Source organism: Schistocerca nitens, chromosome 3 (assembly GCF_023898315.1).
Source record: "Schistocerca nitens isolate TAMUIC-IGC-003100 chromosome 3, iqSchNite1.1, whole genome shotgun sequence".
Taxonomy (NCBI): Eukaryota; Metazoa; Arthropoda; class Insecta; order Orthoptera; family Acrididae; genus Schistocerca; species Schistocerca nitens.
Window position 1 is genome coordinate 946,638,612 of NC_064616.1, and position 20,614 is coordinate 946,659,225.

At 38.6% G+C, this 20,614-nt stretch overlaps 1 protein-coding gene across 1 annotated transcript in view; it reads right to left on the bottom strand.

Moving 5' to 3' along the window:
- The window catches only part of LOC126249022 (uncharacterized), a 907,745-nt gene that overhangs the window by 88,852 nt on the left and 798,279 nt on the right, over positions 1 to 20,614 (bottom strand). Inside the window, exons 32-33 of the mRNA XM_049950624.1 lie at positions 20,142 to 20,226; positions 19,876 to 20,066 (exon numbers count right to left, since the gene is read on the bottom strand). Coding sequence (XP_049806581.1) covers positions 19,876 to 20,066; positions 20,142 to 20,226 — 276 coding nt within the window. The remainder of the gene's footprint in view (positions 1 to 19,875; positions 20,067 to 20,141; positions 20,227 to 20,614) is intronic.

Consider the following 20,614-nt stretch of genomic DNA (forward strand, 5'->3'; position numbering starts at 1 on the left):
CAAAGAAAGCAGGTGTTGACAGATGTGAAAATTACCGAACTATCAGTTTAATAAGTCACAGCTGCAAAATACTAATGCAAATTCTTTACAGACGAATGGAAAAACTGGTAGAAGCGGACCTCGGGGAAGATCAGTTTGGATTCCGGAGAAATGTTGGAACACGTGAGGCAATACTAACCTTATGACTTATCTTAGAAGAAAGATTAAGAAAAGGCAAACCTACGTTTCTAGCATTTGTAGACTTAGAGAAAGCTTTTGACAATGTTAACTGGAATACTCTCTTTCAAATTCTGAAGGTGGCAGGGGTAAAATACAGGGAGCGAAAGGCTATTTACAATTTGTACAGAAACCAGATGGCAGTTGTAAGAGTCGAGGAGCATGAAATGGAAGCAGTGGTTGGGAAAGGAGTGAGACAGGGTTGTAGCCTCTCCCCGATGTTATTCAATCTGTATATTGAGCAAGCAGTAAAGGAAACAAAAGAAAAATTCAGAGTAGGCATTAAAATGCATGGAGAAGAAGTAAAAACTTTGAGGTTCGCCGATGACATTGTAATTGTGTCAGAGACAGCAAAAGACTTGGAAGAGCAGTTGAACGGAATGGACAGTGTCTTGAAAGGATGAACATCAACAAAAGCAAAACGAGGATAATGGAATGTAGTCAAATTAAATCGGGTGATGCTGAGGGAATTAGATTAGGAAATGAGACACTTAAAGTAGTAAAGGAGTTTTGCTATTTCGGGAGTAAAATAACTGATGATGGTCGAAGTAGAGAGGATATAAAATGTAGACTGGCAATGGCAAGGAAAGTGTTTCTGAAGAAGAGAAATTTGTTAACATTGAGTATAGATTTAAGTGTCAGGAAGTCGTTTCTGAAAGTATTTGTATGGAGTGTAGCCATGTATGGAAGTGAAACATGGACGGTAAATAGTGTGGACAAGAAGAGAATAGAAGCTTTCAAAATGTGGTGCTACAGAAGAATGCTGAAGATAAGGTGGGTAGATCACGTAACTAATGAGGAGGTATTGAATAGGATTGGGGAGAAGAGAAGTTTGTGGCACAACTTGACTAGAAGAAGGGATCGGTTGGTAGGACATGTTTTGAGGCATCAAGGTATCACAAATTTAGCATTGGAGGGCAGCGTGGAGGGTAAAAATCGTAGAGGGAGACGAAGAGATGAATACACTAAGCAGATTCAGAAGGATGTAGGTTGCAGTAGGTACTGGGAGATGAAGAATCTTGCACAGGATAGAGTAGCATGGAGAGCTGCATCAAACCAGTCTCAAGACTGAAGACCACAACAACAACAACAACAACAACAACAACAACCAGAACCATAATTATCAGGGCAATGTACCACATCGAACATGCATGCCAAAAATCAAAATGATGACCGAGCTGACAGACAAGAAGTCCACACAGTTGAGGTGGCAGAGGTGCCAACCTCAACTACGACGCCATCAACAAACTAAGTGCAGCTGAGCTGTGCTCCCTGATGGCAGCTGCGGGACAGACTGGGGACAGAAATGTTCTAAGAGTATGTGTGTATGCTCCAGTACAATGATGACCACGTCATGAGGCAGGGGTTGTTTACAGACAATGGAATGCCTTCTGAACAGAATTGTGAATTTGTACAGGCTGCTGTGCAAGCCGTAGCAGAAAGTAGTAGTAGTAGTAGTAGTAGTAGTAGTAGTAGCTTTATTCATCCATAGATCTCTTTTTATAAGGATATAGGACATGTCAAAGTATTTAAAAGTTTAAAACAATTTAAAATACGCTAATTCGTATACACATACTTTTCCAGACTTCTAGTAGGAGACAATCATTAGATTTACTCATGGTATACAATAATTTTTTTTATAAATAACTTATTAAATAATGTAATGCCACACTGTTCACTCATATCTCACTATCAGTCATTGCACCACCAGGCACTTAGTTTTCTCTGTATCAGTGACCAGCTTAGTGGTGGCTGCTACTCCAAGAATATGATTACGAGATTGTGCATATAAGTGGTGGAGAGAACATTGTAGCAAAGGTGCTCTCTTGTTTACCACAAGGTTTACCTGAGTATTCAGACTTAGTGGAACAAATGTCCAATTTCAAAATTATGTTGATGGAAGAACCTTTACACCACCAGTACTATTTAGAAATGTGTAGGAACATGGCTAATTTACACGATACAGATGACAGGTAGGTCCAAGTGAAGCGTACGCTTGCCGAGCAGCCGCACCACAAATTGTCACAATACTTTACAGTCCATAATAACGTGCTTTTCCACCATCAACACAAGCAGCCAGAGTCATGGTGTGTGTGCATACCGGACAGGTATAAGGAACATGCGATATGGTAGACCCATATCACATGGCGGCACTTTGGGGTGAAGAAGTGTAAGAGAAAAATTCAGCAGCACTGTTACATATCAAACCTGCAATAGTGTGTGCATAAATTACTTCATGCCTGTAGAGGTTGTCAGAAAAGTAAGCCTTCTAATCTTTCCAATAAAATAGCAATGCATCCAATTATCACTAATAAACCAGGAGAGGTGGTGGCCATTGTTATCTCCGGTCCCAACCCCCAGGTGAGGGGAGGTGTCAAATACATTGACACCTTGTATGACCTCTTCTCAAAATATATATGTTTGTATGCCACTAAGTCAGCAACAGCAGTGCCCATCATTAAACAAATCTGGGAAGATTTCTTTCCCAGGTTCGGGAAGCCAGATGCTATTCTATCCAATAATGCACCAGATTTCAATGGCAAGAGATGGAGAAACTTCTTAAAGGAAAATGGTCTCTGCCAGATATTAATAATCAATTTCCATTCAGAATCAAATCCCATGAAAGGATTTTCCAGGAATTCAATAGGTTCATTCGAACATACAGACCGAATGAATAAACCAAATGGGTGCGATTGGTTTCACCATTCGAGCAGGTGGTAAACAATCTTCCCCACATGATGACACAACTTACGCCAGCATGTATTATATTCAATACTAAAAAGAGGAATGAATGGGTCAATCCTCTGCCAAAATATTCTGATGCTGAATTATCCAGAGGGGAATGAATCAGTCGAGCACATTGCTATTAATGCTGCGGCACAGACTAGGAAGTGTACTTATGACAGGAAGCTTGGCAAAGTGCAAGAGTATAAAGTCAGAGACCATATCCTCCTGAGATCGTATCCAAAATCTTCTTTACATCGACGGCAGAAGTATGCATTCCTCATGAAGGCAGTTATTTGCTTGCCTACCTAGAATTTAGGAAAATCAACAGCTTATATCATCAAAATGATCTCAAGAAATATGTACAATGATGAACAGAATTCAAATTTATCTATGTAAACAAGGGCATGCAGCATTTTGTATTATTTTCATTATTATTATTATCTATGCTATCTTATGGATTTCGTATTAATATCTTTATTAACATAGACAGAATATGGACTATATAAGGAACAAACAGAGACTATAAAGTTGTACATAAACAAAAGAACCAGATTTGACTAATTAATGAGAAAGCACAGTAGTGCATACAATGTACACATTAGTCTAATGCAGATACGTATTTCTATGTTTTCTCTTTGTATGTATATTTTATACTTATTCCTCCATCAATAACTGTCATTCAGACACTGTCACTAATGAACTGAACAAAGACAGCATCTTCAGTGCTTACAGAAAATAAATGTGAACTGAAATGAACTGAGAAATGTTGCCAGTAAAGTAAACTGTCAAAACAGCTCTATGACTATACAGTCGTGTTACTGACTCCTATTAATGTTTCATTTTACTAGGATTAAAGAACCTTTGCTGAGTTATTTAATGAATGTTTTATTAGAAGGTTTCTTATTGATATATTTGCTTCACGAATAGAATATTCTCATATTTGCCACCAGAAATGTGCAACAGAACTAATAAAATGCACAGATCTATGTAAATATTAGCTCTAAGTTTTTGAACTCACAGTTAGTAAACATTTAGTTAATTTTGGCTCATTTTTCTTTTTACTGATGTTTGTTTATTACATATATCTAAATTTGTTTTTCTGTGAATACAATTCATGACACAGACAACACTGTAGTAAAGGAGTATTAACAGCCATTTATGTGCCTTGCTGTAAGCATAATTTTGTCAGACCACGAGATGAACCATTTATACTAGATGAAACACAGGCTTGACATATGTGGCTTTGAGACTGTTTAATTTTGCAAACATGAACTTCAGGTTTAGCTTACCTTTTTTTGGGAATCTCTCATGTTTTGTTCTCTGCAGTCATTTTTCCTTTGCCGTGAATAGGAATTTCACCTGTACTAGTCAACATGGAATAGTCATGGCCTCATATATGTGTTGACAATGATCTTGCACATATGAGCCACTCAGTAGCAATGTTAAAACAGACCACTGGAGTAAATTCTATAGCAACACGATATTTCTATGCAGACATGGTTTCAATGTAAACAAGTTTAATATGCATATTTTTGTAAATAGTTAGATATTCAGTATATGAATAATTGTTATTGTTTACCAATGTTTCATTTCAACAACATTAACTTTGTCTGCCAACTTTTCTATGTTTCAGTTAGGTGAACTGCAAGATTGCCGACATATCATTTGCTGGCTGCTGGAGAACATCACTGATGTTCGAATTTGTAGTGGCCACTTGGACATACCTGAGATCTGTTGAGCCAGTCTGTAAATGCAGTTTGGAGGCAGCACTTCTGTGCATAACACATAATATTAATGATCAGCATATGGCCAACAAACGATGTGCATGGTCAGTCCACTCCATGATATCAAAGCAGGTTATATAAAATCTTGAATTATTAATTTTCTCTCTATCAGTGGTAAATTTATCTGTGCTGTGTGATAATTTAAACTTGGCTGCTTCTTTTAATTAATGACACTCCAGTTAACTATCTCTTATCAAAATTTATTTTTCATTTACCACTAAAGAGCGACACACAAAAGAGAAAACTTTCTTTTTTAAAATAATATTTCAATGGGAGGGGCTCATTAAATAAGATGAAACTATGGGGTAATCTGGTATGAACATTGTGGAGTTGAGATAGGCCAGTGGATTTCTCCTTGGAAGAATGAAGGAAGAATGTGATGGAGCCAATCTCCTTGACAGTGCAGAGTTTATTAGAGGGCACCGTAGCTTGCCAGATGTTGTTCCATCTCTGAGTTAGTAGAGATTTTATCTGCACCCACAAATCTGTGGCTGAGGTCATCACAGTGAATGCTGGGTGAGTAATTTCTTCTCTAGCCAATGGTCAGCCAATGCATTACCCAGGATATGCACATGACTTGAGATGCAGAGAGAGACAACTGGCCAGGTGGTATGACTAAGGTCAGGGAGAAGACTGAGAACAGCAGATCACAAGGTGAGAAGAGTAACATCGAACAACGGCCAGGACACTACTCATTGTGTCAATACAAATTAAAATGCAGTTGAGGGAGATCTGTTTAATAAAACATCACACTATATTAACAGCTATCAGATCAGCTCCACCATAAAAACACCACATGTCCCCAGCAAAGAATGTTGTTCCTGAGCAGCATGAGAAGTAAAAGCATCCTTTTCATGATTTTAGGGTAGTCAGTGTAAATGACGGTAGCACCCTGATACTCCAGAAGAACTGAGAAGAACATATCGTGGTGGTAACTTAAACTTTAGCTCCTTGAAAAAGATCGGTCCTAAGTCATGGTCTGGGTACCAACTAAAGAGGAGTGCACAAGAATATTCTCCAAGAGAGGTGGCGGAGAGGTTGGTAGGCAGATGTCGCCACAAGGGGTTGTCACCCACTGTATGAAAATGAAATCAATAAGTTGGTAATCAAGAAATTATTGTGTGGTAATAGCATAAGAAAGCAAGGGTTGGTATGGTAAGTTCCTCACTTTGGCAAGGAGATAATAATGATGATCAATAATTTCAAGGCTGAAGCTGCCACACAGAAGTAGACCTGGCAACCACAGTTCAGTTGTGATGGGACTAGGGCCTGGTATATATGGAACAGAGTAGCATGAACCACACTCCAAGAAGTATGAGTGACGGAGCAGAGAACATTCAACTGTCATATACACCTAGTCTTTAATAATATAAATATGAAGCAGTCATGTCAGCTTTTATCAAAGAAGAGCCTCAAAAATCAGAACTGCACAATATCTTAGTGCTAGGTGCCCAGGTAGAGGCTGGGTTATGAAACCATTGTAAAGAGCAGGAGTAGAGGCCCTTTGAACATGCCATTCAGCCAAAGCTACAGTCTGGGAGTTAAATCAAATACAAAAGACATCAACTTACAGCACAGGGTAATCACTGGACCGAAAGAGGTCACTAGCACATCAGTCGTCAAAAGCGAGGATGTAACACTCATCATGGAGCCCTGACAGATGTCTTTCTCTTGTAGCCATGGGGATAAGACGAATATATCAAATTCATCAACTCTAACTCAGAATTATTAGAGGGATAAAAGCCAACAAATAAAAACTGAAAGGGAACCACAAAAGCCGCAGTCATGGTATGTAAGGAATGTAATGGTGCCAAGTGGTGTTGTATTTCTAATGTAGGTCAAGAAAGACTCCAATGACATGTTGGTGTTTGCAAAAAACCTGTCAAATTGCTGTTCCCAACATAACTAGATGATCAGTTATGTATCATATCTCCCAGAAAGTACACCGATAGGGGGAAAAAGACCCTGTGATTCACATTCAGATGTTGAAACATCTGATTATGAATCGAATCAGGGATTGTGGTATTATCATGAGATGAGTCAGTGAAACATTCATTATATAATTCAGAGTTATGGAGGGTACAGGGCAGACAGCATAGTCAGTTTGTCTTTTATATGTTTGAAAGGTAACCGGGTACGAAAAGGGCACCAACTTTATAGCAATGTGTGTCATGAGGTGTTCAGCAAAAACAGAGACATGGATAGAACCACCATGATGAAGCAAACCTGAAAATTTTTTTGCCCTGTTGTGGCCCAATAGACCATGCAGCTTAGCCCACATCTGAGATGAAGAGGCATACGTTCTCAAAGAGGAGACATAGTGTTCCAGCATTCCTTCTTACTGTGTTTAATCAGTTAGCAAGCCATTACAAGGAGCCTCTTAACACAGATGAGAGTGGTCTGCGAAAAATGTCATTTGAGACTGAGTAGTTGTTGGCAGATTGGGGGAGGGCTCCAGAAAGGATGATGGCAGTTCCAATGGAGCAGGTGATTGCAGTGGAGATGTCCCGAACAATTTCATTTACACAAGTGACGCAAAGGTGACAGCAGAGGTATAACACAGCCAGTTGGCAATCAGAGATCCACCAACATGACAATTGGTCCATTAGATGGTAACAAGAAAGTGACAGAATGAGGGGAAAGTGATTGCTGTCACAAAGATCATGGTATAGCAACCACTGTTGCAAAGTCACAAGCCTGGGGGAAGATATCATAAAATTAATAGCTGCAAAAGGTTTGTGAACAGCACTTAAGTGGGTAATGGTACCATGATTGAGACATGTATCACGGAACAGGACATTAGATACTTCATTTACAGTAGGTAACATATCCCTTGCAGTTTCACTGAATTACCATGTTAAGGTCATCCTGGTGGTCATCCTGGTTAACCAAGAAGGACCAAAAGGACTGGTCACACTCCAGGACGACCATCTGTCACATTTGGGGTGGAATATCTACACCTACATGATTACACTGCAGTTCATACTTAAGTGTTTGGCAGAGGGTTCATGGAACCACTTTCAGCCTATTTCTCAACTATTCCACACTCTAGTAGCACATGGGAAAAATAAACACCTAAATCTTACTGTGCAAACTCTACTTTCTCTTATTTTATTATGATGATCATTCCTCCCTGTGCAGGTGGGAGTCAACAAAATATTTTCTATATTTGGAGGTCAAAGTTTGTGACTGGAATTCTGTGAAAAGATCTCACCACAACAAAAAAGCCATTGTTTTAATGACTGTCACCCCAACTTGCATATCCATAACACTCTCCTCTCTATTTTGCAGTAATACACAATGAACTGCTCTTCTTTGGACTTTTTCAATGTCCTCTGTCAATGCTATATGACAGAGATCTCAATCCATACAACAATACCCCAGAAAAGGACAGATAGTAGATTTGTTGCATCTTCTAAACATTTTTTCAAATAAAGTACAGTCTTTGGCTCATTTTGTCCACAACATTTTTTTATGTGATGGTTACAGTTTAAATTGTTCATAGTTGCAATCCCTAGATATTTATTAAAATTTTTGAAAACATTTATCATAACAGACTCAGTTGCAAACAGCCACACTTTCACTAGTTTCAGTCATGTTTAACAATCATCTCCATATCTGATTACTCAACAGTTGTGGAAAATCAAAATTCTTCAAAAGGAAAATATTTAAAGCTGTAAAAAAAGATGACACAGAATGTATACTACAGTACTGTTCCCTTTATTTTACAGCTTTGTCTATTTTCCTTTTAAAGAATTTTGAGTTTTCACAACTCATGATTAACCAAAACTGAAGATGACCATTCATTGTGACTGAAACTGGTTATCAACTGTGAATCTTTGCAACTGAGACTGTCATAACAAATATTTTGAAAATTTAAACAGTCGTATAATGTCACATGACAATATGTCATATAATGCAAACATCTGAAGAATTACAGCACAAGCACTTGTGTATCCTGTCACTGAATACTGTTCTCCTCTTTGGAGTAGAAGTAGCCAAGTCAACAACAGATACCCATCTGAATGATGTGATGATGAACATGAAAGGAACTCTTGAATCACACCAACTCCATGAATTTCAGTACTCACCAATATTGCCCCTCCAAATCTCCAACAACAACAACAAGCAGCAATGCATGAATGAATGGAACTCAAAAGATCCAGAGACTTACTAATACATAAAACATAAACAAAACTTACCACACATTCAATTAAAATCTAGAGAATTAATTTGGATTAACACTGGCCAACTCACCCACGAAAGCTATAATCTAACAAGTGAATGGAGAAATCAGTGGATGTCCTTCCATGGTCATAAGAAGTTGGGCAACATAGATCTGACCATCCAACTCCTGAGTATGAACCAAGTAAGAACAGTATGGAGCTCCCTCAACCATATCACAACAGGTTACGACATGACCAAAGCAACGCAACACAAGTCGGGAATAATCAATGATGACCAATGCAACTGCAGAGCATCGGAACCAACACTGAAGCACATTTTGTATGACTGCCCAAAAAGAAAATTCATGGGCACATGGAAAAACTTCATAGATACAACACCTGTATTCTTGTGGGGGCTGTCATACACTTTACTGTTGAGGATCAATTGCCACTTTTTGCCAATGCAGATATTATGGGTAAATCATGTTGCAATTAGTTTTATGACTTTACTGGAAGTTAATTGATGGCATCATCTGCAAACACTGTAAGAGGGTTGTTCAGTTTCCCTCTAAGATGCTTATATAGATTAGGTGCAGCAGAGGGGCCTGCCTTTAACACCTCCTTGGTGCACCCTAGAATCACTTCTGTTCAATTAGATGACTTCTCATCAATCACTACAAACTGTGATCTTTCTGACAGGGAATCACAAACCCAGTCACAACTGAGATGATACTCAATAGGCACATCCTTTTATTAGAAGCTGCTTGTGAGGAATACTGTGAAAAGCCTTCTGTAAATTTATAAATATCAAACCAACTTAAGATCCCCTGTCAGTAGCACTCATTACTTCATGTGAATAAAGAGATGGTTTTGTTTCACAAGAATGATATTTTCTGAATGTGTCAATACACTGATTTTTAAAAACACAGTACATGTTCTAACAATACTGACGAACATAGGTTCTGAATCTGTTGACAATGGGGGAATCTGGTGTCGCCAGTCACTGGAATAGCCTCTCTCCCAAGATTTCTTCTTTTTCTTAACTAATACAGAAGAACAGGACTCTTGTGAGTGCAGATGCATTGTGAGGGTAGGAGTTGATGAGATGTGGACAGCCAGGGAAGGGGGCGGGGGGGGGGGGGGGGCTGCAATTTGTGGCTCCTTTAGCCACGTACAGGTATCAGGTAGCTGGTCTGTAGATATCCAGGGAGAGGGTTCCCTATCTCCCACCACTAACTGCCAGAAGAAGTTGCTGTTCCTCCTGTACGGTGCAAGGTGTCCCGTACCTAAAAGATGGTGCTCCAGGAATCACATGAGGCCAGGGCGTATCTCACCCATGGACTAATTTACTTGCATGACACCAGAAGTTGATGATGAGGGAAATGAGAAAGTAAATACTCAAGGAACTGTCAATGACCTGGCCACAATAGCAACAAAGATCCATACCATTAGAAATGGATATAAGTGCTCATAATTTTTCAGGGCTTCAAAATATGTGTTATCAGAGACCTTAAGTTAGTGGACTTTACATTTCTTAATTAAGATAACACACTTTGGGGATTCAGAAGAGTAATGGGGAATCCACAGTCTCCACAAATTTGATTGTTCACATGATGGGTAGATGGACACCTGAAGTGCTGGCATTTAAAGCAATATGTCGCTGAGGAGAAATACAGTACCACATCACAATGGTAGGTCATGATTAAACAGAGATCAAACCCAGATGTGGGGACCAAATATGAGCTAACATAAATGTGTGTTTCAAAATAAACAGTAATCCATGTACTATATACAAGTTAGGTTGTCACCAAGGAATCTGTGCTATAGACCAAGCCTGAGAAAAGATATAGTCAGAGAGTAACATTGTAGCACAGGAAAGAAAGAAGTGCTGCAGTAGCTCAGGACCCCATGTTCAACATGCACATACTTACAAATGAGTTGTGAGTAACCTGAGGCAGGACCTGTTTTGGTAGAATATTTCAACAAAAATGCTGCTCATAGTCTCCCTCTCACAGTCATACATAATAATATAGAGTCAATAATGATAAAACTCGAGATGGTGGAGCATATACATGTAGGATATAGTCATCACTCTTGTGCAGCATCCATGGATGCTATGAAAAGAGGCAGAGGGTGCAGTAAAAACTAGTACGTGGTTACATCCGTCATTTACCATGCAGTTAATACTGAGTATGTACATGTAATGTACATATGTGGAAACACTGATAGCACTGATGGACAAAACCATCACCTACCTGAAGAAAACATGCTGGCATTCACTTAAATTCCAAACATCATTTTTTGAGATGTTTATCTATGAGGGATTGCTGGAAAGTAGCGCCTAGGAATTTTTTATATGAAAATTCTTAAGACTATTTTAATAAAACAAATGTTATTAACATTCTACATCTTTATTCTTCATGCATACATATTTATTTCTCAACACAGTAACCCTAACAATGAACAGAGTTCTCTTGACAAGAGACCAGTTTGTTGATATCGTCACAGTAGAATATTTGAGTGTGACTTTGTTGACAGAGCCAAAACCTCACCTCTGTTTGCACCACTTCACAACTATCAAAGTGAAGTTCTCAAAGGTGTTCTTTAAGTTTTGGAAACATATGAAAATTGTATGGGGCCAAGTCATGATGGGTGGAGGATGAGGGATGACAGTGAACCTATGGTGTCTGATTGTTGCAGATGTTGCAGTGCTCATGTGTGATCTGGCATTGTCATGCTGAAGAAGTGTGAGGTGTGGACAAACTCTTCAAATTCAAAACTTGATTGTAGCACACCGTTTCTCAGGCAATAATGTAGTGAAGTTACAGAACACCATTTTACATGCTAAAACTCAGAGCCCTCTAGTGGCAGAGGTCTGCAAATATGTAGACATGAGGAATAAAGGGGTAGAAGGTTAATAACATTCATTTTATTTAAAAAGCTTAAAGAGTTTTTAAATAAAAAATTCAGAGGCATTAACCCTCATGTTGAAGAGCTTACATGACTCCAGGAATATATCTACAAAAAGGCTGCTAAAACAAATTGCTATTTGGATTCCATTTCACACCAGTCACTGAACTAAGAATCATGCAGTGCTCAATTCTTATCTTCTAGAGGATTGTTCACATTAGTGTTTCAGTGAACAGATAAAGTTTGTTCTTGCTCCAGGAACTTAGTGTGAAAACATTTACTGCAAGCATATGTGCTCTGCCATTTGGCAATATACATCTGTGTGATAAATTGCAAGGAAAATCCCAACAGTGGAACTAAACATCGAGCTCATGATGGAGAAGAAGAAAATAATGTGTCCTAACAACATCAGAGATTTTACTCATATTTATAATGGCCATGAAGACTGGTAGACTTCTATGAACAACCTTCATGCTCATACAAGTATTTCAGTTGTCACAGTAGGTGGTGATTTCACAAAATAAGATGACATTTTTCCATTACAATGGACTTGTCCTGTGCACAGATATCTCTAACAGCAATCAATTCAGCAAATGAAGTGGTCAACTCAACCTCTTGACCTCAGTCACATAGGGCATTTCTAGAACTGTTTCAACCCCCCCACCCCCACCCCCCACCCCCCTCCAACCCCTCATTTTTATTTGATTGAAAGTTGCTACAAATCTCTCCTTTGCTTTTGTTTCTTAACATATTCCGATTCAAAACTTTCTGAACTTAATATGTTTGCAAGTGTGGGTATGTGGCTCACAGTTTTGAATCAGTATTCACTCTACAGTCTACAGCATGCTATCTGACAGACATGCAAGTAGAATTTCAGTTTAAATTGATGACAGTGCAATATTATATTTCTGTGTGGCACACATGCAGGGGAATGGCTCCAAAATTGTAGCCAAACTCTTCATATTTCCTTTCCAATTTTACTCATAATTGGAATAAAAGTGTTCTCAGAATTGGAGATAATGGATTTACTGGTATTTCAAAATAAAAGCGTTTTCATTGGAATTTTTAAAATTTTGTTTTTAGATATTTGCCATAAATTTTGCACTATTCCATGAAACTGGAATTGTGTACCAACAGTTTTACGGTTAAGAGAAAAAATTAAAAGCAATATTACAAGTGTTCTATTCTGAATTCCATTCTTATAGCAAGATAAAACAATGCAGAACCATTTTAAATATAATTATTTTATTACAAAAATATTCAAACTTAACAAAATAGAAACATCAGTTTCTCAGAACAGAGTTTGTCAAAACGTGGTGGGCCACACGAAAGATTACTCTTAGTTCATACGAAAAGTTTAATCATGAGAAAATTTTGGTTTAATTGCAACCAATGTAGATAATGCTGTCTTGAACAAGTACATTGTAATATTTGCAACATTATTTGTTACAGTAGCTGCAGCCTGTGATGGTGCTGCATATTAATGGTAGTGTTTCCTTGTGGCTGATTGATATGTCGGTGAAGAGGTACTGAGAATATGAGAGGATATGGCACATATTTGTCTCACCAGACACTAAATCAGTGATTAGTGTGTCATAGATGATCACAATCTCATGAAAAAACAAGATATTCACTTTTGCAACTATAACTGAAGCACTCAAAAGGGAGGATGAATTACACAACATTTTACCCTCAAAATTCTGTATAGAAACTCAGTTTCTATTTCAGCATGACTAAGTGTCCCTTGCACAATGACAAACACATGAACTCAGTTTTCAGCTATTTCAGTTACATTGTGCATTTCCCCCAAAATACTTACAATTTATGTAATCTTTCACAAATAACATCTGACTATAAAAATACTGATGCTCAAATCTACCAGGTAAATTTTTTAAGAATTGGACAGATTTTTCACATGTCATTTACTTCAAATTGTTTGTAGTGAATCACACCCAGAAAGTACCTTGCATACGCACTCATTTACATCTTATGTGAGAACCATGCCATCCCATCACCCACCATTCCAGAGAGGCATACTACGTGCACATGCCTGCACACCCACAAACCCACCCATGCCCATGCCCCCACCCACGCCCACAGACATGCGTGTTTGCATGCAATCTTGATAGACATTTCACCTATTTATCATACAGCACATGAAATGCTAATCCCTACCTAGTTTTTCACTGAATCAGTCTTATGTGATAAAAACTTTGGTAAGAACTTTGTACTCTGTTGAATATTTCAGCACTGTTGGTTAATCTGGGGACATTGTCAAACATTGTAGGCAAGAATGATTTTCTCCACTTCCTACACCAGAGATCAGAAATACCAAATTCAAAACCTGAAGTTTAGTGAATGGCACAATTGATCTCAATGTGACCCTAAGACTTTTGAAGTCTGACTATTCAATAGTTTTATCAACATGTTGAGTGTTTTCTGAGCTTGAAGTATAATTGCGAACTGTTACTTCGCCATCTCATGCAGTACCTTTTTGAAGCTTGACTAATCATCACAAACTTAGATCACAATTAAACTTGAATATAACCCCTGTTCACCCTCGTCAGAAATTAGTCGGTGCCCATGTAAGCTAAACTGTCCTTTGGGTTAAGTCTGATGAACATTCCACACTGCTTATCAGGACAAATAGATATCATTTTATGCACTGTACTGACACCATCAAGTACAGAACATGACTAGTTTTGGCAAAGATGGAAAAATAACAACACACAGTAATCATGAACTGACTGAAAGCCAGATTTTGTCAATCATGGTTACATTGCTCTGTATGATACCTAGCCTCTATTCAACACTGATGCATTCTGCCTGTACTAGTCCCCCCACAAACAGAAGCACTTCACACACACACACACACACACACACACACACACACACACTGATCTGGCCTTGTAACATTAGCCAAAATTACCTTTCTGTGCTGGTGCTGCAAATGACTGAAAGCACGGAGAAACTACAGTCATAATTTTTCCCGAGCCCGTGCAGCTCTACTGTATGGTTAAATAATGATGGGTTGCTCTTGGGTAAAATATTTCGCAGGTAGAATAGTCCTCCATTCAAATCTCCAGGAGGGGACTACTGAGAAGGATGTTGTCATCAGGAGAAACAAAACTGGCACTTTACCGATCAAAACATGGAGTATTATGTCCCTTAATCATGCAAGTAAGTTAGAAAATTTAAAAAGGGAAATGGATAGGTTGAAGTTAGATATAGTGGGAATTAGTGAAGTTTGGTGGCAAGAGGAACAGGACTACTGGTCAGGTGAATACAGGGCTATAAATACAAAATCAATTACGTGTAATGCAGGAGTAGGTTTAATAATGAATAACAAAATAGGAATGGTGGTAAGCTACTACGAACAAAACAGTGGATGGCATAATTGGTCTAAATGTGACTCTACGACTGCCACCTGTTGAATTTTGATTCTTCAATGGTTTTATCAACATGTTGAGTGCTTTCAGGGATTGAAGAATAATTGCAAGTGAAGACAGACAAAAAACCAACACCAATGACAGTAATACAAGTTTATATGCCAACTACCTTTGCAGATGATGAAGAGACTGAAGAAATGTATCATGAAATAAAAGGACTGGGGGAAAGGAATGAAAGAGGAAGCCACCTGATAGAATCTTACACAGAACATAATTTAATCATCACAAACACTTGGTTTAAGAATCATGACAGAAGGTTATATACCTGGAAGAGATCTTGAGACACCAGAAGGTTTCAGATTGATTACATAATGGTAAGACGAGAGATTTCAGTAACAGATTTTAAATTGTGAGAGATTTCCAGGGGCAGATGTGGACTATGACCACAATTTATTGGTTATGAACTATAGATTATAGCTGAAAAAAATGAAAAAGGAAATTAAGGAGATGGGACATAAATTGACAGAACTACAGTTGTTGAAAGTTTCAGAGGGAGTACTAGGCAACGGATGACTGGAACAGGGGAAAGGAGAACTAGAAGATGAATGGGTAGCTTTAAGAGATGAAATAGTAAAGGCAGCAGAGGATCAAATAGGTAAAAAGAGCAGGTCAAGTAGAAATCCTTGGCTGTTTATTGATGAAAGGAGAAAATTTAAGAATGCAGCAAATTAAGTAGGTGAAAGGGAATACAAATGTCTAAAAAATGAGGTTGACAGGAAGTGTTAAATGGATATGCAGGAATGACTATGGGACTAATATAAGGACTTAGAAGAATATTTCACTAGAGGAAAGTTAGATACTGCCTACAGGGAAATTAAAAGAGGCCTTTGGAGAAAAGAGAAGCAGTGGTATGAATATCAGGGTTCACATGGAAAACCAGTCATAACCAAAGAAGGTAAAGCTGAAAGGTGGAAGAAGTATATAGAGGCTCTATATATGGGAGATGAACTTGAAAGCGACATTATACAAAGGGAAGAGTGAGGAGAATTTGACAGACCACTGAAAGACCTAAGTTCAAACAAAGCCACCTGGTATGCAAGATGTATGAGACAGGTGAAATACCATGAGATTTCTAGAAGAATGTAATTATTGCAAATTCAAAGACAACAGGTTCCAACAGGTGTGAAAATTACTGAACTATCAGTTTAATAACTCATGACTGCAAAATACTAACACAAACTCTTTACAGAAGAATGAAAAAACTGATAGAAGCCAACCTTGGGGAAGATCAGTTGGATTTTGGAGAAAAGATCAGTTGGATTTTGGAGAAATATAGCAACACACAAAGTGATACTGACTCCACACCTTCTGTAGAGGATAGATTAAGGGAAGGCAAACATATGTTTATAGTATCTTTAACATCGCAGCACGTCATCAACAGTTGGTTAAAATATTAAAAAACTAAAAACCCGCCGCGATTGCGAAAAAAGTGCCTAGTGTTAAGTGTTGACCCAGGTTTTGGCGTAGATAACTACACCTTCTTCAGTACAACAATAAAACCCACAAGTGCCTAAGAAGACCTTTGTCAATGATTAAAGGAACACCATAGCTATACATTTCTAAACGAAAAAGAAAGGGAAAACACAAACAGTACATATGTACAAAGCCAAAACCACTATTTAACTTAATGGTGTATGCTCCACCTCACACCAGCCTATGTTCGATGGGCCATGACTCACCATAAACTGCAGCTACAAACGGTCGCTTGCTTACAAGCCTGACCCACTATCTATGCACATGCGCAAGACAAGGGAAGTTACTTGAATGCGCATGTGCATACGAATACGAGAAAGTTTATACATGGGTCGGGGCTAAATAACCCATGTATTCCCAAGCGTGGATCAACGTATATCAAAAAATTAAATGGATAGAACAAGAGACGAGATAATTAGGGGATAAAACCTAAAAATAACCGCACACGGTTGCTTATGCTAGTAAAGAAACTTATATATGAAGCTACCTATGACAACAGGAGGAACTCTTAAAAACTATACCAAAAGCCAGTACTTAGTCTGGGGAGGGCGGAGAGGGGGGGGGGGGGCTGAGGGGACGTAATCTAAAGACGTCGTGGTAATAAAGATATAGGGATAAAACATGAGGTGTTCAACGGGCTAAAATCACCTTCATTGTAAAAGGAAAATGAGGATAAAAATAAAGAAGATGAACAGCTTGACCAACCGCACTCGCCAATCAGTGTGTGCATGTGATAATCACCAGATCATCAGATTTGCAAGTAGGAAGAACAAAGTATAGGTGCAAAACCTTCAAAAAATTTTCTATTTCTTAGCAGTAGTTGGTCATTGAGGATATTGTCTTTAACATGTTGCAGATGCTTAAAGATCTACATTTCTTCCAAAACATCCAGTTTTAAGCACTTAACCTCGGCATGAAGTAACTTGATATTAACTGGAGGGCTCGGTGCATGAGCCGTTTGCACAAGGTGTTCCAAATAAGTAGAGCCCTTAGTACCGTCACCGCTTTTAGTAGGAATATGCTCTTTATACCTGAGACTCAGAGCTCGCCCCATTTGTCCAATGTAAAATTTTGGACAATCCCCGCATGTAATTTTATATACTCCTGATTGGGAAAGTTTATCGCTCTTAATCTGCAAGGAGTGAATTAAATTCCTATGTAAACTATTATTAGTAGAATATGTGACTCTGAAATTATGGGCTCTGAGAAAACGCCCCAATTTGTAACTTATATTGCCTATGTAAGGGATAGATATCACTGCCACCTGTTTGTCATCTAATGCATCCCCTAGGGTCGAAGACATAATATTATTTTCATTTATTTTTTTGTTATACATCTGTCTTACCAACTGAGGCCTATAGCCATTATTTATAGCAATATTCTCAAGTGTGACCAGTTCAGTTTCTACTGCATCTGGTGCAAGAGGGATAGCTGTAACTCGATGAATATTAGAATGAAAAAAGGGCATCTTATGGGCGTATGGATGGGCTAAGTCTGCAGGTATAATATTGTCGGAAAACGTGTTTTTCCAGAAAATATTAAATTCAATGCGGTTGTCAACCACATTTAAAGTGCGGTCCAAAAAATTTAATGACCTAGTATCAGATTCTCGCTCAATTGTTAAACTGATATTATGGTGAAGCTTCATGACATCATTAGGGGCAGATCAGAAGTGCAGATTAGGGTACAATGGGGAAGGAAATCAGCTGTGCCCTTTCAAAGGAACCATCCCGGCAGTTTCCTAAAGTGATCTAGGGAAATCATGGAAAACAAACCAGGATTGCCGGATATAGGTTTGAACTATGATCCTCCTGAATGCAGGTCCAGTGTGCTAACCACTGTGCCGCCACACTCGGTTGCTCCTATATTCTGCTTTTATTCCCTCAATGGGATGGCACCATATTGCTCTCTCATGTAAGGCAAATTTTAGCTCTGCAGTCCCATTATTCCAGATTAGAGGCTACAGACAGTTTACCTAAGCAGGCTTATTTCAGATTTTACTAACGGACACTCACTCAGGGAATATGGCACCAGTGTTGCTGTGCACACTCATCTAGCACCCCTGCACCTCATTTCTACATCTAGAGTACCCTTCTGCTGAATAAAATTAGTAAACAAACTGGATCTTTCCTGCTTCAAACAAGTAATACGACTGATACACAATGTAGGATCCTTTATTGTATGATTATATGATAGCGGAACAAACACTGGTAGCAGTTACTTCTGTAAAATATCTGGGAGTATGCGTGCGGGACGATTTGAAGTGGAATGATCATATAAAATTAATTGTTGGTAAGGCGGGTACCAGGTTGAGATTCATTGGGAGAGTCCTTAGAAAATGTAGTCCATCAACAAAAGAGGTGGCTTACAAAACACTCGTTCGACCTATACTTGAGTATTGCTCAACAGTGTGGGATCCGTACCAGATCGAGTTGACAGAGGAGATAGAGAAGATCCAAAGAAGAGCGGCGTGTTTTGTCACAGGGTTATTTGGTAACCGTGATAGCATTACGGAGATGTTTAGCAAACTCAAGTGGCAGACTCTGCAAGAGAGGTGCTCTGCATCACGGTGCAGCTTGTTCGCCAGGTTTCGAGAGGGTGCGTTTCTGGATGAGGTATCAAATATATTGCTTCCCCCTACTTATACCTCCCGAGGAGATCACGAATGTAAAATTAGAGAGATTCGAGCGTGCATGGAGGCTTTCAGACAGTCGTTCTTCCCTCGAACCATACACGACTGGAACAGAAAAGGGAGGTAATGACAGTGGCACGTAAAGTGCCCTCCGCCACACACCGTTGGGTGGCTTGCAGAGTATAAATGTAGATGTAGATGTAGATGTAGTCATCTTCTTACTTCTTTTTGGCCACAGTATATGCAGAGAGGGAGAAATAATAATACGTCACATTTCATCTGGATCACAATTAAATCAAGTTGTGAGAAGGGACTAAGCAGACCACTGAATGTGGAATCTCAAATGCTAAATTTGTACTACATCAAGTTGTGAGAAGCGACTAAGCAGACCTTTGAATGTGGAATCTCACACACTAAATTTAGACTAAAGAAATTTTTGATTCACTTATTAACTGTCCAAGAGGAAATAGAGCCCAGTTTGATTCAGACCCATACAACAACTACAGAGTACTTCATACCTCCCAAAAGAGTGGCTGTGCCCATAGGTATCGAATTCTCTTTCTTCTTGTTCTATATACCGGTGCCTGGAATGGCTACTTCTGTGCCTTCTTCTTGGAATCTTTGACTTATGTAGGATTGCTGTTATGTCAATTCCTTCATCTATGGGAAATAATCTGCACAGCTCCTTCCCAACATAGGGTTCAATTTCCTGAAACAAACAGAAATCTTAAGAAGGTTGAAATGCAACTTGTTAACACAAAAAATTTGAAAATAGTTTACAAACCTGCCCATCTCTGCTTATTCTAACAGGTTTATCTTCATTCCATGGGTTGCACAAATGGTTTGTTTCTACGAACAGAAGGCTTTTCCTACAAAAAAGAGAAGAAACATATAAACAGGGTTACAGGATCATTGATTTACATCAACCATAAAATTTTATTTTCCTGCAAGCTGTATACTATTAAACATCTACATTGTTTCAGAAAGTGCCCGGCTCTTCAGCTTCTGTTCTCACAGGAAACTGCAATTAGGACCAATGAAGATGGCTAGTGAAATTATGTCACATGAAGATCAAAAATGTTTCAGTTGACAAAGTAGAGGGCAAAGCCTATTCTATAAGTCATTTACTGCATTATTTACCTTTGGCAATGATTTGTACCTGTGAAAATACCAAGTTGTATTGTTGTTCAGGAACCGTATTTAACTGTAGGTTCAGATAACTGGGTATGTTGATTACCTAGTACAGCATTGCAGGTT